Source organism: Athene cunicularia (assembly GCF_003259725.1).
Source record: "Athene cunicularia isolate RWA chromosome 1 unlocalized genomic scaffold, athCun1 chr1_part1, whole genome shotgun sequence".
In the NCBI taxonomy this organism is placed as follows: Eukaryota; Metazoa; Chordata; class Aves; order Strigiformes; family Strigidae; genus Athene; species Athene cunicularia.
In genome coordinates, this window is record NW_020799091.1 from 80151648 (window position 1) to 80176201 (window position 24554).

Consider the following 24554-nt stretch of genomic DNA (forward strand, 5'->3'; position numbering starts at 1 on the left):
GAGAACATGCTCATAAACAGCAGTACGTGAAACTCCAGCCTACATCTCACATTTTGCCATAGCAGAGAAGGCTCCACGTCTCCTCTAAGCTCACGTTCAGCACATTCTCATCTAACAGAAATGAAGCTGCAGAACATGACAAATATTAGAGAGGAATTCCAGGACTCCTCAAAAATGAGGGAAAAAGCAGACAGTTTGACTGTTCCAATTAACAAGACAAAGCCTGTAGACTGTGAAAATTACCAGAATTGACATTCAAAATGATGAGTCAGGTCCCTGAAAAAAATAATGAGATAGACTACAAAATGAAAAGCCCTTTAAAAGAAGAATGTCACTGGGAATTATTTTTTTGGCCTTCTGATAAATGGACAGTGTGTGTGCCCTTCTTTCAGGCACAGATCACCCAAGAGAGAAGGAATGTAAGGAGATTTTAGATTCTCCTCCCTGTTTCAGTGCCACTAGCCTGAATGGCATTTGCTCCTGTGTCATGCAAAGCTGTCATGGTTGCTGTGCAACTCCATCTCCCCTGCCAGTTTAACGGGAAACTTTGTCTGCTTGCTTAGGTAATATTTTAATGTTATTTTAACAGCTGTAAGGATCAGGAAATTAATCTTCTAAAGAAAATGTACTGCTAAAAAATATTTTTACCTTTATTGTCATCTTGGAGCTTTGAGAAAAATACCAGGAATCTTGCAATTTTTGATAGCATTTTAGAATTGGCAATACTGAAAAAACCATCCCACTTGTCTCACTAAACCCAACTCAGCTTTGCACATGTATTAGGCTTTTCATACATAGCCAGTGTTAGCAGTGACCATCCATGTACTACTTCTGTTCTTGTATTTGCACCATAAAATCCTAGACTGTGAAGTCTCCTTTCCCAACAGCTGAGGTACAGATGGGTGTAGTGTGAAAGAATGGAGGGATAAGAATAGAAACAAAATGCTATTTTTGATACCATACCCACTCATGATGAGGCATTTGTTGCAGCATGCTTGTGAGGAGATCATCATGCTTTTTCTGGAGACAGAAGGGACTTATACCCTTATCTCCAGGGCTATTTAAATTCACATCAGTGTTTCTATACTTAATAAGTCTGACCCCAGTTATTTATCATTAGAAAAATATCTAAGAAAGAGGTGTTGTTCTGTAGCCCACTCACAAACCGCCACTCTTGCAGGATAATTAATTAAAATTATATTCCCTTGTCTTCAGATACCTCATATTGTGATCCACAGGGCCTTTCTCTTGTGGGATCAGTGTCTTCCTCCAGGGCAAGAGTTATCTCTTAGATCTAGAGAAGTTTTGCGTAAGGCGCAACACATCAGTCTAAGAAGTGATAGTTGCTTGTAAAGAAGATATAGGTTAGAACACAGTTTAATGGTTGCTGCAGATTAGGTAATATGTCAAATCCCAGTTAAAATGAGATATCCTTTTAAATGTATAAAAAAAGCAAATCTTGGATTATGTAACATGTAAACCCAATTCCCTAAGGGTTTAATACAATGCTAGCAGTTTTTTACTTCAGTTTTGTGTTGCAGACCCATTCACAAGCAGTCTGCATGTGTCGTACTCTGAAGCATTTTTGCAGTGCTGTGAGATTATTAAAGAAGCAGTATGATGGTGATGAGCATCCACTTTCAAACCTAAGAGAAAGAATGATATTGGAGACCATCTTGAGAATTGTTTACAAACCTTTAACTCCTACTGAAATTTATTCGTATTAAAGGGCCTTACCCTTCACTGTTGGTGCTGCTTTGGGGATTAGGTGTCAAAGAGTGGACTGACCTCAAGACTTAATACCCCAAAGAGAGGTGGGGGTGGGATATGGCAGGAAGTGAGCAACAGGAAAGGAAGGGGGAAAGGGTATGAGGACAGACTAGGATGCAAAGAAAGAGGCTGGGCTCTAAGTCATGTGGATGTCTCTGGGAGAGATATAGGCTAGACGGGCAGATGTAGAAGGAGGTAGGAAAAGTATGTCCATGGCCAGAGAAAGGACAGGACAGGGGTGGGAATGCAAAGAATGAATAAGAATCAAGGTGTCTCAGCCCCACCACTGAACTCAGGACTTGATTACACTGCATGTGAATACCTCTGAGCTCCCTTGGCTGCACATGTGTGTCACACCCCTCCACTGGCTTTTCTTCAGAGGATGATGGCTGGCTACAGCAGCTGTAGTTAGGGCAGTGGTAGTGCCTGTGCTGAAGTCTGCTGCTGGCCTATCTGAGGGCATGACTGCTCCCACCTGGAGAAAACACTGACCTTGCAGAACAATGTGTTCAGCTGTTAAAGATCACCCGCGTGACAGTTTCTGATTAATAACATGTTGTCAGGCTATTTATTTTTTCTCATTGGATGTCTTATTCTGGATTCTGTGACAAAGGAGATCACAACCTGCAGGATGTTTGTCTTTCTGCCTGCAGAAGTAGGAAATGCAGACCTCTGAATGATGCTGTAAGGGGGTTTCTGGGGTGATCAGAAACAACAGATATTGAGCTGGGGTGGGAAGAGAGACAGGTCCTCAGTCCCAAGTCTGAGTGATTTCTCAGGACAGTCTGGTGAAACCAGGGGATGAAGGAGCAGTGTTTTAATGAAATGATCAGTGAAGAAATCCTGACCATGCCCACTGAGCTTTGAAGATATTTAAAGTATCAGCAGATGCTGCTTGGAATGACTTACGTAGTGTTGAGAGAATCCTCAGGAAGAGAATCCAGAGCTTAACACAGGCAATACTGCTCTGGAGTACTTGGATTAGAGACCTGCCTCTGCCACAGCATTGGTCAGCTGCTTCTTTCAGCTTTACAGATTGTTCATAAAACACTTCCTATCAGTGTTTTATGGTGCTATGATGCCAAATTTGTTGTTTATGCTTCTCAAATGCCTTGGTGGCGGGGTGCCTGAAAACTAAAACAATTATATAGCGATTTATTCTGTTTTATTAACGATTAAAGTATTTATCAATGTAATTGCTGGTTAAACTTGCACTTTGCACCGTATCTCCAGGGGTCTGTCTTGAATTTACCAAGTGTGAGACATTCATTTTTCTGAAATATTTTCTGTCAATGACACTGTTATTATAGGCAATGTGGGTAGCTGTATCTGCCTAATACTTTCCATTTCTGATACTGTTTCCTTATTAATGTAAATATACAAGTAGTGACGCAGCAACCGGGTTCAAAAACATTTGCAGGATCATACTTTTACTGAAAAAGAGTATGCTGTTATAAATTGACCCACCACCATGCATTTCAGTGGAGCTACTTCAGACTCCAGCAGATGAACTTTTAACTTGTTGAAAATCATGGATTTGTGGACAATAGCAGGCAATGAATGTTGGGTTCAACACTTGCATTATTCCTAGTAAAAGTGATTACAGAGGTGAAGATGTTAACTATGAATGGCTACTTCACTGAGATGAACAACAGTAGAGGTAAAGCTATAAGGGCATGATCTCTTGAGCTAGCCTCATCAATACCGTGAATAGAAATTTGTTTCCATTTTTCAGGGTGAGAAGAATTTAGTTTTCCTGAAAGACACCATTGGTTAGAAAGAGAAAGAAGAAATGTCAACCTTTTTGTGAATCTACATAATGCACATTTTCTCAGCTCACCTCCAGGAAAAAAAAAAAAATAAAAAAAATCTACCTAGTATTAGTGGAGATAGACCAATTTTTCCCTGTGAGGCTTAAAAGCCGCAAATAGATGTATTTGTTTTCCCATGAGTTTGATATTAGACTAACAAGAGACCCTCCTGGCCGTGTATGGAGTCAAAACCCAAATTCGTTGAGGTTTGGGGGGAGTAGAAAGGGATGAAAGGGGAAGGAAACAAAGTCAGTGTGCAGTCCACACCTGACAGTGAGTAAAATATGAGACGTGGACAGGCCGTGCCTACTTCAATGTATACAAACAAATGACATATTTAGAAAGGCTGCATTTGTGTAATGGCATGTTTGAAATGAACTTAAAACATCTAAGCCATATTTAGAAAATGACTGAAAAGAAAGAAGAGAGTTTGATATAGCGACATTTCAGGAAAACAGGCAGAAACAGTCTATTGTTAATAATGGGGATTAGCAATTTAATTAGCTCAGTCTTTAATGCCGGAAATTACCTAGTAAAAATGAGACTAGTTAACATTTGCAGGGCACTTAAAATATTTAAATTAGTAAAGGGCAGATTTTCAATGACATTTATATGTCTACTAGATATAATTTTTTCTCTAGATGATTTTTTTTTTTTTAAATGCTTATGCTATTTTCTCCCAAAGGTCAAATGGAAGTTTATTTACTATGGAGGTGTTGAGAGGACTACTGAGAGCTTTTATTCATCTCAGTTCACTTCACTGCCATAGACAACTGATCTCTAATTTCCTGATATTATGATCTTGCACACTGAAGACTGTAACAAGAGGAAAATACTGTGACTTTCTCTGGGTAGCCTATGAGTAACCAAAAGCAGTGATGTTGAATGTGAATTTTGATAAGTCTGAGACATTTTTGATCTCAGTTCCCTAAATATCATCTTCTTGTCATAGTGATTTGATGACAGTAGGGCTAGAAGGCCCAGTCAGGTCATCTGCAGAAATTCATATGGTGAAGAAATAGACTGAAAGAGCTTGAATCGGCTGTATGTGGTGAGAAGCACAAAATCACTGTGGGATACAGAGCTTAGTGAAGTGTTTCTCCATAGAGATCATATTTGTCTGTGGGACAACATACTTTCAAGGTTAGCAGCTGACCTGTGGGTTCACTGACATAATTAAAAGATTATTCTCATTGTACTGTGTTAACGTTTCAGTGTACCTTCAAACCACACAATCTAGTTCGTGTCCTTGATGGTAAATGACCACAGAGGTTTTTATTTATTTGCTTTCTTTGTATGAAAGTTTGTTTTGTGCTGAAGGTAATCTGAAATAAAAATGTACTCTTTTTATATGATTTAAACCAAAATCTTAACAATTCTGTTTTTCAAAGCAGTTAGTTGTTTGTAATTACGTCATCCTGGTATCTTGGTTTGTTAAAAACTGTTTCTTCTCACACAAAAAAAGAAATAAAGCACAGGTTAAGTCTTTCAATCTTTCAGATTTCAGAAAATCTGTTTCAGATTGAAACAGATTTCAATCAAATGTGAAAAAGCAAAATGAACTAAAAAAAAAGACAAAAACATTAAGAATATTGCCATACAAGTAAAATTATGCTTTATCTGGGACAATAACAACTGAAAAATTAAAAAGAGAAATTTAGTTTGTATGATAATGTTCCTTCACGCTTACTTTCTTCTATCTGCACTCTGTCTTTTAAAGCTATGTGAATCTAGCTTACACTGTATGTTTTTTTTTCTTTCTTTTAATGGCTAAGCAGTAAGAATGAAGGGTTGAAAATGGGCCTCATACACAACAGAAGCACTCTCTGTTGAAAAAAAACCAGTGGTTGTTACTTCCTTTGCTTTTCCAAAACAAGTCTTAAGAATGTGTGTGCCATGATTTTTTGCTTTTCAGCTTTTGCTTTATTTGGATTCAGTATTATACATAAAACATTCACTGGTACATTAGTGGAGAGTATTTCTTGCTGTCCTGATGTTGTCTTCTCTGTTCTGCTCAGGCAATGCAGCCAGCGAGCACCTGGTTTGCTTACATGCTCCGTCTTCACAGCTCTTATGTCCTTAAAAGCTCAGAGGGGAGAGTGAGCCCAGCCTCTGAGGTGTTAATATTTGGTCTTGGTCCTTTAAATATGGAGCTTTGGATAAAACCTGTATTTTTCTAACAATAGCTTCTTTTCCCTCCCCCCTTCCAATTTTAGGCTTACTTTAACCTTATCCTGTCCCATGGACTTGAAGAATTTTCCTATGGATGTACAGACATGTACAATGCAGCTAGAGAGCTGTGAGTGTCCAATCGTTTTATCTCTTGAAGAACAAGATTTTACCATAACATTTAGTGGTTAGATAGTATCTACATTTTTTTATTTATGTGGTGAGACTCAATATTCCTATTTTGTAAGGGAAAACCATGGAGGAGCAGTGCTTTAACTGTCTGCCACTGCACTGTGCAGGTCCACTGTCTCGGTGCTATTCTACACTTTCCACCTCCTGGGGCACATCACCTCACCTGTGAGGGCTGCATCACTTCCAGGGATAACCACAGTGATGCTGTGCTGGACAAATTATTAAATCTCAGGAAAATAAGAGCGATTAGTACACAGTGAGGGATCAGCTATATCTGGTTGAGACGTGCTATGGTCTTTTGAAAAATGGAAGCAACATACCTGATGAAGCAGAGGTCTGATAAGTATTCTTATTCTGGTAAGCTAAACGGCCAAGGAGTGTACTTGGGTACCAGCACACACCTGTCCGTACCAAGTAGCTGTCAGCACACGCCATGACACCGTTTTGACCTGTACCAGGTAATAATCAGACAAAACCAGGAGTGGCTCAGATAATGGCATGTGGCAGCAATCGTTCCCAATAGTCATTAGGTACCAAGCCACCATGGGTTTTTTTGTGGGGATGGGAGAACGGGTATAGCTGTATGGGTATATGCTGTGAGCTACCACCTGCCTTTGTGCCCAGAGAACAGCCACAGTTTAATTTACCCATAAAGATGTAGCCATTGCAGTCAAAAAGATACTTTAGTGAGCTGAAGCCCCTCTTCTCTCACCACACCTCTCAGTGATATGTTCACAGGTTTACAAAAGCTGCCTTTTCCTTTTTGTTAAGGGCTCAGCATTCTGCAGTCTAAAAATCCTTTTTTTTGTTGGTGCATGACAACTCCATCATCAAAGAATGATGAAAATAAAGCAAAATGCAGGCTGGTACATAGACATAGAGAAATGTCATGTATCCTTGATGGGCCATAAAATTATTTTTTAGTGGCAAACTAGGGCAGTATTTCAGAACTCAATGATGTTATTTGTTGCTCTTAACAGAGTAATAGTGCAGTAATAGTAATGGGTAACTAACAGTGATAGTGCTGTTGTTAATCAGACAGTTGAAAAATATAATAGTATTTGGGTTTGATGTTTTTCAGTTAGCTACCATCTAACAAACTCTGATTTCTTTATTGTAGTTGGCTATACTATGAACGATCTGATATTTGAGTGGCTAAGTGATGGACCTGTGCAGGTTGCAGAGGGTTTAACCTTGCCACAGTTTATTTTGAAAGAAGATAAAGAACTTGGCTATTGCACAAAACATTACAACACCGGTGAGCATTATTCTATTTTTTTCTGTTATTTGCTCTAATGGTATCTATTGTCAATTTGTAAAGGGAAAATATGAGTAAAATGAAAAAAAATTGAAATTAAAATTTGATTCAGCCACACTTATTTTTAAATCTGAAAAAATGACTTATTTTTGTTTGAAGATTTTATTTCAAAATTTCCTTTAATTTCATTAAAGATATTCTAATATACATATTCTAATATTCTTTAAATTGTTAAGGAGTTTTAAATCTTAAAGAAATGATTAAGAAATCTAGAGTTTTGATTTCCTTAAAATGAAACTTTTTAAACAAACCAAATCTTTTCTTAAATCCTTGAATTTCTTAAATTCATCACTTTTAAAGTACTGATTTCTCTGAACTTCGTTTATTTCTCCAGCATATCAAATCGCCAAATTTGAAAGAACAATGCTTTCACTGCTGATCTGAATAGTGTACAGAAATTAAATGTTGCAAAATTAAATGTTTGTCTAGCACTCTAATGTTCTTTCTTGTATTCACTATTTGGATGTTTCGAATGCTGAGTTTTCTATCTTTAGCTTTACAGAGCGGAAAGGACTCTGTTAAAATTTTGATTTAGCTGCTTGGAGTTTATTTAATAGGGACAGCATTTAGAGAATGGTTTGCTGGTTGCTTGCTGGGATTAGATATAATCCTTCTCATCTAAAATAGCTTTTTCATCGTTTCAGTGTAAGAGCCAATCTGGTTGCGTCAAATGCATTTGTTTCACTCTGTGAAATAACACGAGAGGTTCTGCCTCTGCCCAAAATGAAGTCACATTCATTTCTTATGAAAATAAATTATTTTTTCTAATTTTTATAAACACAACTTCTCATTTTGGGGCCCAAAGTGCCAAGGGAGGAAAACTTTGTGATTCCATATTTCAAGACCAGTGGAAAGGGGGACTGCTGTGCCTTCTCTTCTTTTCTTACACTTAAAGGGGATAATTGAGGGTAAATTCCAATAGACAGATCTTGCCCATTTTTAATTTTGTTGATATAAAGTTTGGCCATTTCCCACCATGTGACTCAAACTCTGAATAACTGAGTGCATCTGCTTTTCTAATTACTGTCAGGTAACCACTTCACAGAGTCAAACACTGAAAGTAAGAGAGGAGAGAGAGCATGGTCAATAGGCTCCTTGTACACCCAGGAAGATTCCCCACAAAGGGTAAAAATGCCAATGCATAGCTCCCGTTACATGTAGTTAAACAAAATAAATGTGCAGTTACCAAAAGTTGAAAGTGTGTAGCCTGGCAAAGGGAACTGAAAAGCAGTATTCAGACAAAATCAACCTTTGCTGGCATCCACATTGCTCTCTTCTCTGTAGTATGCTTCTTCAGGTTTGGTGTAAAATTAAAATGTGGATAAAAGCTGTTTTATTTGGCCTCCTCCAACATACACTGTCCATGTTGTGCCACAGGAACCTGGAGAGCATTCATGAAATTGGGCTACTCTCATGCCATTGCTGCCACACGTGGCCACCCTACCCCTTTCAAGTCCCTTTCTGCATGGGCAGACTGGTCAACATCAGTCACTATCCAGATCTCAGAGTCTGCCTTCAGGTCCAGTCACTCATTCTAGAACTTCTGTTCTGCCAGAAGATATTATTCAGTTCTTCTCCCCTCCTCTCTTTGTCAAACAGCCTCTGCACTGTCATTTGTGCCAACTCTCACACCCTGCGGTTCAGCTCTCTAGACTAGCAGAAAAACATATGTACATTAAAAAAAGGAGCAGAAAATATAATTTACCCTTATAAGGATGAAAGACAAACAGTGCATCTTGACCAACCAACACAAAAAGGGTCCTCTGAAACCATTATCATGACTCTTCAGGAATGACAGACTCTCTTGTACTCAGGTTAGTCAGCCTCGAGTGAGAGCCTCCACAGTACCTAAACCACAGTAATCTGCACAGCAGCACAGAGGGATTGAATTAGTAGCTGATGAGCTGTTGCAGTCCATGACTAGCTCCGCTGTCAGGCAATAGTAAACTTCTGTCCTCTACTACCCCTACGGAGAAGCTGTCTATTGTTTGAAGAACTACTCACCTCCCACAAGAGATTTTTGTGGGTTTCTTGGAGTTACACTTCTTGCAAAATTCAGAGTAGGTTTTGAGTTGATTCTCCTGCAAGACGTAATCCACAGACACAGGCAAATGACATGGCCAGAATGAGAAGGCGTGTGATCCTAGGACTATAAAACTAGTTTACAATTTGTCTGTTTAAGTATGATTGCTTAATCTCATGTCATTAAAAAAGCAAAATGCTGTCCCCTTTTAATATTAAACATTAGATTCAAGTAAAGGAAAATCTCATTAAATTCTGAGTAAAGAAATTTTACATTATATGTTCTGGAGGTGGAACAACCATGTTAATATTTGTTTTCTCAGTTAATGTGAAGAATTGGGCACAGTCTGCTTCAGGGGCCCCATGCGTCCCTCCAAGCTAGTGTGCAACAAATGGCTGGCTTGCCTTTGTGTACCAGGACCTGCTTATAGTCTTGCGTTAGGAAACAGGCCACACATCTAACTTATGTTCAGAAAATAAGATAAAAATGTGCAAAAAGCATTTATGAAAGTAATTTCGTGTTCTAGGAAAGTTTACATGCATTGAAGTCAAGTTTCATTTGGAGCGTCAGATGGGATACTATTTAATCCAGATGTACATTCCTAGCCTGCTGATTGTCATTTTGTCCTGGGTTTCCTTCTGGATCAACATGGATGCAGCTCCAGCTAGAGTCGCACTGGGTATCACTACAGTTCTGACAATGACCACGCAAAGCTCAGGATCGAGAGCTTCCCTCCCAAAAGTAAGGAAATTATTTTGTACCGCCAATTTGTTGTTAACAAGAAAAATTTGTACTACTTTTTGAAGCTTCTGAAAGATCTCTATAAATATGTATCAGATGAGGGTACATGAGAAAGGGGTAACAGTGTGATGTTCAACTGTTGCAATACCCTTGCATTTGAATTGAAGCAAGTTTCTGCTGGTTTGCAGGATGGCTGGAGAGTTCAACAATATGGATTTTTAATGAGTTTCTACTATATTTGATGCTTAGTTTTCAGCATTTAGAAGCCAGGTTTCTGAAGTATTTAGATATCTGACTGGATTTCTGAAAGCACTTTCATGAAAATTGGACATTCTATCTGACTGAGGACTTTATAAACTGTATCTGGTCTTTTCTGGACTGTTAGACTCTCAAAATATCTTGATGGTTCTAGATATGACACTTAGTCATATATATATATATACATAAATATATATATATACATAAATATATATATATGTATATATAAAATGCATATATATAACATGTAGACACCTAAAAGGTTTATTTGGAGAATCTTTCCAGTGAGTAACTGCTTGATGGCAGAATTTGTCCATGTTATCATTCAAGTGTCATCTGCAGACCTTTATCCTGTCTACGCATGAAAACAGCCTCTCACTCCAATTTTGTGGTCTTTTTAATCCGGGCCAGATGCTGTAGATGGGTTTACAGATTACAGACTGGATTCTTTGTTTAGTCAGGCTGGCAGCTTTTTTCAGCATAGGCACAACCTGAATGCTTCCGTTGATATCATTCCCAGCAGAAATTTGTGTGCATGCTCAGGTTTTGTACGATTTTCTGGAAGAGAGCTCAGAGGTAGGTCAGTTTACAATAAAGAGTCACAAGATATACTCCCTGAAGAGCCCTCTTTACAACAGTCCAGCATCACAGCGATTGGGATCATAGCTGCAATGAAAAACACAAATTTTGAGTGTTTGCATAGATCTTGATCCATTCCAAAAGCATGTTATATTTTACTCTACTTTACTCTCAGTATCACATTTAGTCTCATTCCAAATACTGTAATTTGTTCAAGTGGAGCATATATAGGGCAACTTCAAAAACTGCACAGATTGTGTTACTCTTCTGTTGGTAATGAGAAAGTATCACTTAAAAATCTGGTGACTACAACAGTTAGTTCAGCTTCACTTGTTCATTTGGAGGTATATATAATTCTCCATGCAAACTGAAAGCCTTTCTTATATTAACTCAGAATTTCAAATGGATAATTTCTTAAACATTTGTTCAGACAATTCAGTCATTATTACCAAGTGAATACTCTGAAAAGAAAGTCAACAAAAAAGATGTCTTGGAAAGGAGCATACAGACTCTGTAGATAGCAAGTTTGGAGTCCCTGAAGACTGTCTGGATGGTACAACATGACTCCATGTGATATATTGCAAGTTTCTTCCAAATTAACTGGCTTGAGTATTAGAGATGATACAATCACTGTAGTGGAGATTTCCACCCACATTTCAACTGGGCAAACATACCCTGTCAAGAACCTCTGCAGCGTTAGCATGCCCAAAAGGCTAACACTTTAGAAAGACTTTCTGTCGTACACTTTTGATTGGGCTGAAATATTTCTCCCTTTTGTATTTTGTATTGTTTGAGTAGAAAAGTGTTTGCTGGATAATTTTTGGGGTTTCTGCTGAGTGGAAGAAATGGGAAGATCCAGAATATGTTGACTATGTCTATTTGATTATCGGAGAGGTTCTTTTCCAGACTCAGGATTAAACACATTTATCTCAGCAGCTGTCAGAGAACAGTGATGCTCTGGCCATAATGCATTGCCTCCTTTTCTGTTATGTTCCTTTGCCATAAGACAGTCACTGAGGAAAAGTACCTCACCAGAGAGCCCAGCACACTTATTTCAGTCAGGCTACACCTGGTTGTTGCAATTTCACCGCGTAATTCAATTGAGCTGTACTTTACAGCTTTTGTCTCCATATAAGTGAGTTAACCCTTGTGGGGGCTTTTGAAGGTGCACTAGTTGACTTAAAAATATGGTTTTAAGTAAATGCTAACATATCTGCCAGCTGACTCCCACCTTGGATGACTCAGGTCCCTGAAGAAACATGGGACTGACCAAATGAAAATTGCTTCAAAATAGGCTGTGTGTGCATATGTAGCTGTATAGCCATGTATCACCATACAGGTCTCATATCATCAGTATCTGATTCCATACAAAAAGAAACAAGCTTTTCTTCCTGTTGCTGTTGCAGGCACCTAGCTATTTTGAAACCTTATCTGTCACTTAATACCAAAATTGCATTTCTTAATAAAATCTGTCCAGCTGAAATGCATTTAGAAATAAAAACATGAAAAGAATTGAATCAAATCAGTGTTAAAGTCGAAGTCCCAAAATGAATCTTTAAAAGTAATGGGTTTTTAAGTCCTGTCTACGTATTGCCAAGACACAGGAAGTTAGGCTGTCAATAAAACATCCATTTGAAAATTCCTCCAAGCATAAATATCTAACAGAATAAGACATGACAGGAGGGATGTTTTTGCAAGAGTACTGAAAAAACAGATGCAACTTTTCTTTGTGAAAGTAGTCTAGATTTTAAGACAGAAGTTATATATTTTTCCCATCCTTCGTGTCCTGTTCTTATTAACACACATTTATACAACTTTAATTTACCCACTGTGTCATGCCAAGAGTTTCTTCTGATTCTGACTCACCAACTTTAATGGGAATAATTTCTTTACCCAAAAAAAGGCAAAAAAGAATTGTGATAAGATGCCTGGTTAGTTTTGTTTTTTTGTTTTTTTGTTTTTCTTTTCTCTGTTTCCAAGGTACTATCTAAATGATGAAAGTGTTACTGTTTAGAAGGAATTGCCTACGTATTGTTCTCAACCCTGGCATAAGATTACAGGACATGTTCTATTTGCTTAAAACCGCTCTTTTCCATATTAATAACCAATCATTTTGATACACAGATTTCATAATAGTAGGTCACCGTAACATAGACATTAGGCATTCAGTTATTGAAAATTAAACATAAGATTGAGACTGCTGAAAAGTAAAGAAAATTAAAGAAAAGGAAATGAAAGAATGAAATTAATTCCAGCTGAGGCTTATGTTTGCTGCACATAAGAGAAACATCAAGAAAGCCTCTTCCAGATGAAATATAATTATATTTCTTTGATCATTTTTGTAGTATTTCTGTGGAATTATTATCTTTGGAGCATTTTGAAATTTTGAATATAGGGTCAAATTACAATATCAGCAACACAGTAATAAAGAAATCAATATGCATTTTTTTCCTTATTCTTCTACAACATTGATTTATTTCTTACAAAAGTTAAGAATAAATCATGAGAGAGTTTACATCCCAACAAAGCTATTGTTCCGGGAAGGGAGACCTGCAGTGCTTGTTTCAGAAAGCAGAAAGGGTCTCTTTTCCTACAAATTTAGCATAAGCTAGTCAATACCATGTCCTGCTTCCTTCATGGACATGAAATAATGATTTTATGTATAGGAAATATGTGCAGATAAATTTTCACCATGGTGTCGATCTCTTTTACATTGATGAAATTGTGTTTGTTACAGAAGACTAGTCAAGTGTCCTGTAACCAGAGTTACCCTTACTGGCTGTGTTAGGGGATGGTAAGGAACTCATTCAGAAAGTTGGTGTCGAATACCCTCCCTCCAGTTTTGCTAATCCATCACCAGGATGTCCAGGAATGGTGATCCAATATACCAGGGTCCCTGTGACCAGTTCCCCTTCCCACATGTTCATGTATATAAGTCTTACCCACATCTGATACTGTATGTCCAGTTTATTCTGGTTGTGTCATTGTTTACCATGTAGAAACTTTGGCTCGATGAATGTTTGTGCACACAGCTACACCAGTAGCTCTTGCTGATCAGCCACCTGAGCAGAAATCCTGTTTACCAGCTGGGTGATCAGCGTGACTGCACACTCACAATGAAACCCTCAGGAAACCCTGAGCTGTCTATGAGAGTCCTGTGCATGAGCCAGGGAGCTCCCTTGCACCTAGGATTTGCTGGACTTCATCTATGCAGAGAAACTGCGGCACACAAATCAGGAATCTGATGCAACCTACCGTGCTTCCATGCAGTCCTCAGCACATGCTTAGATCCATGCCTTCTGCAAATATCAGACTCACAGCACAGAATAAGCATTTTATATTCATCGGAATATGAGTAAGAAATGTCTGGAAATCATAAGGGGCACAGAGATATAGAATAGGACTTTACATATTTTATGGTCCTAGCTGTCTATAAGCTGGGGGACTAAAAGGAAGGATATCAAGGTACAACAGCACAGAATTATTGAGAAGTGTTAGAAAAGAGTTCTTTTCTTCAGAGCATCGAATGACCATTCTCTTGCCATTCTATTTATTTTTAAACAACTTCCCTTTTGTTGAATCAACAGAATCAAAAGTTTTAAAGCATTTTCAAAACAGACATTTGAAAGAACTGCTGTGCTAGTAATTAGGTATTTTTCAGATTGCTTTCTTCTTAAAACACTTATATAAACCAAACCTTAGCAACAACAGTCCAAGCAAACTAATTACTTTTAATGCCATAAAGCAAAACATTTGAGGATACTTTAAGTCAAGTAAGTGATAGAAACTATAATTTACACAGTTGTATAGCATTCATATTGTGTTAGTTTAATGCACGGTGCTTAATGAATGCGTGTTTCTTCTCCAGGGAGCAAACTGTGCAGAAAAAGAATCTCATTCAAAGCTCACTGAAACCTCTGGGAGTCCTTCCATTCACTTCATTTTCCTTTGGATCACTAAATACATTACCAAATGCAATAATATCATTATATTCTAATAGGCGGAGACTTGCAAACCCAAAGTCAGTGACGTCTATACCCTTTGGAAGTAAATGACTGCTCTTATATGTTGTTCACTGTCCCCAGCATATTTGGAGATGTTTCAAAATTCCTGGGCTTCTGGCAGACCAGTCTGAGAAAGTGACCTCTCCTTTTTTGAATGCCAAAAGTTATCAATTAAAGAAGATCTAAGAATACAGCACACTTTTAATTTTGAATTAAGGTTAAAAAGATGTAATAATATTAATTTTTTTTTAAGAAAGGAAGAAATAAGGAGAAAAAAAAGAGAAAAAGGAAAAGATGCTGTTACCAGAGATGATAATATTCTGTGTTTATTTGTTTTCATAGGAATTAGAGCACCTAAGGTGATAGCCTACTCTTTCGTGTAACAAAACACAGAGATGATAGATTTTGGTGCAGCATTATGTTAAAAAAACAATAATGAAGTAACTTGGAATGGAAGCAATTTTTTGACAAATTACTTTTACTCTAGTCCCAAGATCTGAAGAGAAAATATAGGAGTAAGTCACCAATCACAATTTAATTGACATTTGGCTTATATGGGTATCTGAGCACTTCACACACTGCTTAAATAATTAAGCCAACCCTATTTTATTAGATATTTACAAATTTTGGGGTAAAACCTGATGGTCCTAAATCATTATACTTATATTTAATATGCCTGCCTTATCAAGTATTTATTTATTCTGATAAAGGAACCACAAACAAACTCCAACTTTAAAAAAAAATTGTTCTTGGGCCTTGAGTGGATTTAAAAAGAAACATCCTGGTGGTTGTCAGTTTTCTTGACCATAATAAAAGTGTGCATGCTGTCCAGACTCTTGGGAAGTCAGGCTGCGCTGTCAGGTAACTGTAAGGATCTACTCTTCAGCCATGTGCCTACTTAGAAATGTTTTAACACTTGTTTTGTTCATTTCCAATGTTATATAACTTTCTTGTCCCTCCCCATTACAGTTTTAACATATAACATATATTCCTTCTTTTACTTATATTAAGAGATCATGAAACCTGCTTCAAGTTTGGTCGGGTTTTTTTTGTTGTGGTTTTTTTTTAAGCTTGGCAAAGCTATATACAACTAAATCTTGTATTCAGACAATGTTTTTAATAGCAATTGCTATATTCCATACAGTGTTTGAACCTGGACACAGAGCTCTGTTTTACACTGCATAACAAGGGAAATCACATAGACTGAACCTATTTTTCAACAGTAAAGTCCCAGAATAAAACATGTGTCATAAGTGAGCATATGTTTGCTTGCTGTGACTTACTGAAGCAATTACTTGAGTACAAACCGATTGTGACTAAATATAGAGTTCTGTGTGTAAAATAAGCAGTCCTACAAAATACTACAAAATAAATTCTTGTCAGGTTGTTTATAAACACCTGCTCATAACTTACAGTTCAAAAAAGGTGTTTTCTGATTCTGTTCTATAGCTTTTTCACATCTGTACTGGGTCTGGCTGAGCCGGAATTGGTTTTCCCCTACAGCATCCCTCACGGTGCTGTGGTTTATGCTGGGAGCTGGCAGGGTGTTGATAGCACCCTGGTGTTGTGGCTACTGCTGAGCAGTGCTTGCACAGCACCAAGGCTCTCTCTGACATTTTCCCCCAGTGGGACGGGGTGGGGGGCAAGATCTTGGGAGGGGACACAGCCAGAACAGCTGACCCGAACCGACCAAAGGGATATTCCAGACCATATGACATCTGCTCAGTATAAAGCTGGGATAAAGGAGGAAGGGGCTGGGGTCACCCTTGGTCCTCTAAGACAACCACTACACGTATCGGAGCCCTGATCCTGAGAAGGGCCGACATCGCCTCTTCATGGGAAGGAGAGAATAAATCTGTTTGCTTTTGCGTCCACATGTGGACCTTTGCTTCGCTTTGCTTATATTAAAACTGCTTTTGTTTTACCCACATGGGTTGGTTTATCTTATTTTCTTTCCCCTCTTTGCCCTGTTGACAAAACAAGGGGAAAAGGGGGGGAAAGTGATAGAGAGACTTGGTGGGTACCTGGCATTTAACCAAAGTCAAACCACCACAATATTCCATTCCTTAATTCTTACTTTTTCACCCTTTATTTATGTTTTCTCGTGAATGGTTTCAAGGCAATGTTCTAATGTAGTTGTGCTTCAGGGCAAGAGAGTGTTTGAACTGCAATGGAAGATGTGGCACATGTATCATATGATATGTGATGTACTGGAAACAACTTTCTAGCCACTTCAAGTATCAATAGCACTATGGTCATCTTAATACCAGCTTGAAAATGCATTCTTGACCCTGATGAAAAGAGTGTGTGGTGCCCAGAAACTTCTCTGCTGTTTGAGATGCTCTTGTAAAAGACACTTTCCCTTCTTGCAAATCTTGCACCTTTGAGATCTAGGTAGATACTCACACAGGTAGCCTATGCAGTTACATCTTTAGTGGGAGCAGTATCTTGATTAAAGTGATGTTGGGCAGATTTTGGCACAATTATATGTGCTGAGATCATGCATCCATTATAGGAAGAATTTATTTTCTTCCATTCCATAATCATTTCCAGCTCTGTAAAACCAAAGTTTTGGGTGTGCTGAATGAGTAAGAAGACAAAAACCATCGGGATCCATGCTTCTTGTGAGAAGTACAGGAGGAAGAAGAATGTAGCTATTAAATAGAGCACCTAAACCTGTTGCTAGAAATTGCCACATTATTCTGTTTAGTTTGGCCACAGACATGTGGTGCCCTGATAAATCTTTGGTTATGTATGGATTCTAGTGAAATTCTTGCTGCTCTTCATTCTGTGCAAAGCGGACTGACAAGATACTGACTGGTATGTTGTCTGATAAAGACTAATACTGATAAAGACTAATATATTAAAATCTATAGCAGAATCTACTTGGAAAGTAAAAAATAAAAGACTGAGTAAACAAGTCACTTTTTTCACTGTACCAATCTAAACTTTAAAACTTGCTTTTCTGTATAGTGAAGACAGTGGTGTTTACTGTACTACAAAACCAGTAGTTGCTGCCATGCGTGACAGCTAAAAATATGCAATAAGATGTGTCTGAATACCTCTGGGATGTAGTCTGAGTACTCCTGGCACTTCCTTAGCAGGTTTTATAATGCAGTCATCTGGGAGGGCTGGCATTCAGCAGAGCCTATTTCAAGCATCAGAGAAAAGTTGAAGTTATTGCGCACACCAGTCTGCTGGTTGTTTCATAACTCTGGCACCGTACTGGGGCTCACTGGCTTCGTTGTTGCACCCTCCAGGACCTTCTGGCAGCTTTTAGGGGCTCTCTGAGGAATTCTCCATGCTGCTTTTTCACACACATAAGCACTGCAAACCCACACTGAAGCAACAGCGTAGGCTGTTGTGGCTCATCCATTTCAAATAATTGCAAACCTTGAATTTATTAAATCATCAAGGAGTATTACTTATGAATATCCTCTGTTAATATTTCATTTGGAATAACATTTATGGGACTCCTGGAGTCTGGGAAAAACATTTGCAATGTAGCTTAAGGCTGCCGCCTCCCAGCCTGAACAGTGCAAGCTGCACGTGGCCGTGAAGGCGACTGGGCCATTGACTTCTTACTCCTCCAAAGTTGTCTTTGAGTTACAGTGCAACTGTTTGAATTGTTGCTTGACTGACAGGTCATTTTTTTCCTTAGGGAAACATTTCTGTTAAAAAAAAAAAAAAAAAGTTTGTTGATATTAATGCTTAGAGGTATTATATAATAGAGGAAGCTTAACCCCTTCCTCTCCTCTCCCTCTCCCTGCAAAGAAAACAGAGGCAATTTACATTTTTTCATGGATGCATCAAATAAACTTCTGCAGGAGCAGGAACTAAATGACTCAGTGCCTTGTTTTTACATATAATATCTGTGTTATGACATGACTATGACTTTAATTTGCTAGTAGTGGGGCAAACTATTCATTGTTGTAGTAAAATCAGCTTTGGAAACAAAACAGTTCTAAACTAGGCATTGGCAAGAAAATAATATAATTTGTTTTTAAAGCTTGGAAATGTAGTCATGCACTCTAGAACACATAATTATTCACAGATCCTACTAGTAAAGTTTAAAACCCTGATGAAGCAGTCTCTTTTCCTCATTATATCTTCTTCCTGGAAGCTTGGAGTTAATTGAGATATCTTGTTTCAAAGAGAAGAAAGCATGAGAGCAAAGAACTTTCATCTGCAGTAGCTTGTATCTGGTGTTAGGCCTCTCTGCTTGTGAGAAACAGACATAGTGTGCCGTCTTTCCTTATTTCACCAAAGTTTAAGGCTCTGGAGAATTTAGTCCGAGCTCTCAGTACATCTGGAGAGAAATAAAAGCGATTAAATCACAGCAGAAAATGTAAGTTACAAGAAAAACCACATAACAAACATTCCTCAGTACATGTATTCATAGAAAGGATAGTATGGTTATAAGTAATTATCAATAAATGACACTTATAACAAGGAATATATCAATATCTGTCATATATCAGCTGAAATGCAATTAAAAGATGTTCTACTGAGAAACTAAAAATTAAAGTATTTCATTGATACAAATGATTGCACTTTTCATCTCTTTTTCTGCAGAAGGGCATTTTCCTTTGTGTGTGTAATGGCAATAAAAACAATTTATTGATAGATTTGTACTAAAATATGATGAGTAGCATTACTTTAAAGTTCGTCTGTGGTCAGGAGGCATTGATGCCCATCCCTTATAGGGCATGATCAACTTAAAAACATCTCTTCATTATCCAGGGAACCATGTAGATGGTCACAGACAGCAATGAGAGTACTACCTTCCTGGACTGCACCACTCTATGCTTGATTGTGCTCTGCTCACCAAAAACTGACTTAAAACCAGTTGAAATTTGCATGGAACTGACAAAGGAAAAATAAAAAGTTAAGGAAGTGAAGCAGTCCAAATATCAGGATTATAATAAAAACTCTTAGAGTTAGACTGTATTCTGTTGCTTTTTCCTATTCAAACAATCAAACTACTCGCTTGCTTTTTTTAAGGAAGCTGTAGCTGTCTGACAGGATCTATTTTATGAGTTTGTTGGCTGCATTTTGCTGTCTCCTGAACCTTCTAGCAGAAACAGAATCTGCTCAGAATGAAAACAAAATCTTGTCACTGGAAACTACGTGAATTAAAGCGTTCAGATGCTCAGGCTTTACTGCTGCTGTTAATTCTTACCAGTGCTCCCCAAACTCAAGGATGAAAGGGTTATGCCACAAAGGTAACAGTGCAGAACAACTCAGTTGTGCATATATCTATCCTTGGATGTGAAAAAACCCCCACAATCTTGCTTTTATATAAGTGAAAATGACTTAAATACTACACTAGGAAGCAATGTGGTCTTTTTTAATGTCTTGTTTACTCTATCTGTCCCATCTAGTGAGTGGAAAGAATAAGACATTAATTATTCTCTTAACTGGTTAATTCTTCTCTCTGAAGTTGGTTCATTTGTCATTCTTTAGTGATAGTGTAGCGTTGATTTTACCTGGGAAGTGTTGTCTTTTTGGTAAATAAAAATGAGAATTTTATTTTTTTTAATCAGTTTTCCAATGCCCTCTTAGAATGGGAATAAACATGCTGGAACTGTTATGTGCCACCCACAGAGCTGTGTATAAAGGTGACTTCTTATCTTTTTCTACACTGATGGAACAAGAGGCAGATGTTTTGCAACAAGTTGAAAAAGTGTGTACTACACATGCTTCCAGGCAAGACTTGTACCTTGGCAAATGATTTAATAGTGAATTGTTTAAAAGTAAAATTGTCTTGGTGAGTGCAGCTGTAAGAGCTGATTAACTTCTTATATTAATGAGGTTTCAGTAAAAGCTTTTCCCAAATTGAAAGGCATACCTAATTAAAAAACTGTGGATTGACTGAATATGGGAACTGCACTTCATGACAAGTTCATCTGGCCAGTTCCATTAATGATTTCCATGATTAGGCTGACTTCCTCCAGATGTACTTCCCTCTTAGTGAAGGAAAGGCAGCCTCAACAGCAGCTGTTGAACGCAGCAGGATTCAAAAGCATCTTACCCAGCTCCTCTGTCAGCCATTTGTGAAACAGAGTAAGACCTGTGTAAAAAGAGCAATCAGAGCTCCCATCAAAACCAATTTCATACTCTTTTGAGATGCTCTTCTGAAAGACAACTGAAAATCACCCTGAAGAGAGAATGAAAATTAATTTTCAGCTATAATATTTTCAGCTAAAAATAAATACTTCTATTTTCAGCTAAAATAAAATAAATAATTTTTCCTAACTCCTCTGTCTGTGTAGTACATATTGTATTAGTTCTGTGCTCCAGCAGCGATATACATTTTAGATGGAGTCAGACATTTTCTCTGAGGAACTGCTTTTTGTAAAAAAATGTCCTTTTGTTGAAGCTATGCAAAGAGTACTTTGTAATAATGTTCGCATTTATTTAAAAAATTTCCCAAACCATTGCTTTTGACTTCTAACCACCACTGTCTAATTAATCCAAGACACCTTTTTTATTTTTGAAACTGCCTTGTTACTTGGAAATCAAAAATCAATCTAAATATAGCTGATGTTTGCGTGAAAAGTTTGACGCGAAAATGGAAATAATAGAAATGGTTCAACTGACATGATTTTAAAAATCATGTTTTGTGATTTGTGACTTTTTAAAAATTTTCTTTTTTATTCTAATTTAGAAGACATTTCTGATATGTCAAAAATCCCAGTGAAGGGAAAGACCACATCCCATCCAAATCTAACATTTACTGAGATACTGGTAGGCACTTTCGAAGTAAATAATATTGAATTTCAGAGAAAACTTGCTCTAATTAAAACCTTACTACAGCCACAAGATCAAGCTTTGACACTAAGACACTGTGAGAAGAAGAGACTAAAATCAAACTGCCTCACAGTTTGCTCCAGTCATGTTTCTTGTAGCCAACATGTGAAGCTTCAAGTTACTGGATCACAGATTAATCAGTTGTTTGTATTCTGATGTGGCTTAGTGACTTCTAGAAATCATAGATTTTTCTTTTTTCCAAGTCCAAAAAGGAGAACATGGCTTTCCAGGATAACACTGTGTTTTGCATCCAACACTTACAGCTGTGTTCTATAAATACTCTGTATCTGGCTTAAACATGTCTTAAAAGTGGGCAGTCTTGCTTTGACAAATGAAGTTTGAATGTTTATTTCAATAACCACCCATGTACACTCTTAAAGGGAAATGGGGTTTAGAGACTGGGGATTCTCTGGCTTTACCCAGCTGGAGTTCCTTGCTATGTGTTTCTCATTTGGTCTACAAATGCTTTCCAGACCCAGTGTCTTTTCTCATTCAAGAAATCCTGTGTTGAAATCGAGCAACCTTTTGATCTCTCTTTGGTAAACTAAATAGATTGGGCTTCTTTTGTCTCTCACTCATACAATGTCTTCTTCAGCCTTCAATTTTGTATCATCCTCACTGTGCCAATATAATTTTTTTAAAAATAGCAATCACAACTATGCTATCGTAGAAAATCTTAATATACCATTCTTCCTCCTTCTCCTCCTTCTCTGTTCTGTTTATAGACTCAGTAGCCATATTCACCTTTTCCCCACAGCTTTGCACAGCTGATGCTCCATTGTCAGTCCCTTTTCAGCACCACTCGCAGTGGGTGGTACAGCCGCCCTGCCTACCGATGTGGCCCCCCTCTTGAGTCCAGTAGCATGGCCTGGTACTGGGTTCTTTTCACAAGCATTTGGTTTGGAAGTGCCCTGTAATCCTAATTATACTGTTACTGTCACTGTTTATAATTCTATTACTCTTTGTTTCTTCTGATATTCTACATTTTCCCCAGGACTTTTGTTTCTATTAAATAGTGCTCACTTTCCCCTGGATTTTTCTGTTTGTTAAGTATTTAATTTTTAGCTTTTTTTCAATAGTAATGCCTATTCCTACTTCTCCTGTAATGCTATAAAGGATATTTAAATCCCAAATTTAGCCAACTTGATGGTTGTAGAATTACAGTTATTAAAATCTTTAACTCTTGCATGGTTGTAACATACTTAATGTTAGTAAATAAAAAAATATTTGTGACAGTCTGTGCTTATGCCAGGTAAGCTAGGACAAGTTATTGCCTTCTGAAGGCTCAGCTGATTGTAAATGGTTAATTCTAAGTGGGAGGAAATTTATACAGAAAGATATAGCTGAAGAAATAACAGAGTGTAAATAAGACAAAAAGGAGGACTCTGAAAGTTTCCATGACTGTTCTTGCCATTTGTGTAATAAGAAGGTATGCTGAGAACTAAATTGAAATCAAAATGGAAAAGTTAGATTAAATTGAATAGTAACTTACAAGGAGTATCAGACAGTGTTGTGGAAAATGGTAGTTTATGCTATTTAGCCAGTTAAATAGCGATAGAGTCCGGGGAAGCTGGGAGAGGTGTGATTGCATGAGAGCCTCCCAGGACCCCAACCAAAAAAGCAATTGAGGGTTTGGTTATATGGGTGAGGTGAAGTAAGAATTTGTAAGAAGTCAAGTCTTTGTAGCATCAGATTGGAACAATGTGGACTAAGATGGAACACACAATAGAGAAGCTTGACTTTCATTAATTATGAAGCAAAGAGTTCAAATCACAACATTAACCTGAGAGGAGAAAAACCTCTTCATAAACAAAGCTAAGTAGGCAATAATTTTTAGTATCAATAAAAGTTAATAAAGACAATGTTAAAAATAGCAAAAAATTTAAAATGTAGATATACTTTTGGACTTGGAGAACTGTAATAATGTGAAGAGTTATTTTTCTGTCCATTCAAGATAAAAAACGCAAAGGGAAAAGAAAAAAAAATGCTTAATATATGGGGGCAGGGTGAAGAGAAAGGAGGAAATAAATAACAAGGCCCTTAATACTTATCGCTTAAAATCAACTAGTGATGTACATGCACTGAAAATATCCATATGTAGCTGTATGTGAGGAATATGAATCAAGGATTATTTTTCAGCTGTGGTTTGTGATAGCAGATTGAGGAAAGAGTAAAATAGCCCATAATGGAAAGAAATTGTGTCCCATTTGCATTTCTAAAGTTTTCCGGAGAAAGCCAGAGTAATTCTTTCCACTTACTTAGACTAATGATGGCTACTTTATTATATGCATCTGTATTTCACAATGAATTTTAAATCAGAAAGTAAATATTGAACCTGTAAACCTGCAGTGAGATCCAATTGTCAAAACCGAGTCGGCTGAAAGTTGTTTTAAGGCTGCCTTTCTAGTCAACAGAGAGAAGGAGGCCTCTTCACTGCCAAATTCTCTGCCAGGTATGCAGGGTAGGTCAGATGAACTACTTGTTCCAACAAGGGAAGCCTGGGTCTGAAAGTCAGATGTCTGAAGTGGTATGAGGTAAATCTAATCCCAAACACACAATGAGAAAATAGTAAAATACATATCATAATAAGAAATATTAAAAACCTTAAGGTATACTTTTAAATTTTTTTTTCCTCAGACAAGTGGCTAGATAAGAATCTTCTTACCTACATCTACTATTTGTGTGTGATTAAGGTCAAAGCTGTTGTATTCAGAAAAATAAATTATTTTTTCCTCCACATTCTTTTTTCGTGTGCAGTGCTGACACAGATTACAGTGAATGAATTGTGGATGAGGTGGTATCCAGATCCTTGTTTCATTACAGTGTATTACACATCTGTTAATCTTTAAGAGAAATAGGTTACAAGAGGTGACTCT

The 24554-nt window shown here is 37.5% G+C and overlaps 1 protein-coding gene across 5 annotated transcripts in view; it reads left to right on the forward strand.

Annotated features, from left to right (window-relative positions):
• The window catches only part of GLRA2 (glycine receptor alpha 2), a 131489-nt gene that overhangs the window by 37750 nt on the left and 69185 nt on the right, over positions 1-24554 (forward strand). For all 5 annotated transcript variants that reach the window (XM_026868249.1, XM_026868266.1, XM_026868258.1 and 2 more), the window contains exons 5-7: positions 5798-5880; positions 7063-7200; positions 9810-10024. In XM_026868249.1, the coding sequence (XP_026724050.1) occupies positions 5798-5880; positions 7063-7200; positions 9810-10024 (436 nt within the window). The remainder of the gene's footprint in view (positions 1-5797; positions 5881-7062; positions 7201-9809; positions 10025-24554) is intronic.